This window comes from Cariama cristata, unplaced genomic scaffold (genome assembly GCF_000690535.1).
Source record: "Cariama cristata isolate BGI_N322 unplaced genomic scaffold, ASM69053v1 scaffold1851, whole genome shotgun sequence".
In the NCBI taxonomy this organism is placed as follows: domain Eukaryota; kingdom Metazoa; phylum Chordata; class Aves; order Cariamiformes; family Cariamidae; genus Cariama; species Cariama cristata.
The window spans coordinates 1-205 of NW_009599630.1; the positions used below are offsets into that span (position 1 = coordinate 1).

The following is a 205-nucleotide window of genomic DNA, read 5'->3' on the forward strand; positions in this document are numbered from 1 at the left end:
TTTACGGTTCTGCCGTAAAGCAGCCCGCCCGGGCGAACGCTGTTGCCGCCCTTGGGAGGTGAGCGGACATGAGCGGGAATGGCGGGAGCAAGGCCCTGGAGCTGCTGCGGTCGCTGCCTAGGGTCAGTCTGGCCAACCTAAGGCCTAGCCCAGGCTCCAAAAAGCGGGTGAGTGCTTGCAGCTTGTCGAGTGGGTCGTGGGCACG

At 64.9% G+C, this 205-nt stretch overlaps 1 protein-coding gene across 2 annotated transcripts in view; it reads left to right on the forward strand.

Annotated features, from left to right (window-relative positions):
* Nucleotides 1-17: 17 nt before the first annotated feature.
* MRPL15 (mitochondrial ribosomal protein L15) overlaps nucleotides 18-205 on the forward strand; it is a 9,068-nt gene continuing 8,880 nt past the window's right edge. Inside the window, exon 1 of one of the 2 annotated variants that reach the window (XM_009709736.1) lies at nucleotides 18-167. In XM_009709736.1, the coding sequence (XP_009708038.1) occupies nucleotides 69-167 (99 nt within the window). In that variant the 5' untranslated portion in view covers nucleotides 18-68. The remainder of the gene's footprint in view (nucleotides 168-205) is intronic. The other variant, XM_009709737.1, reaches the window with a different exon arrangement.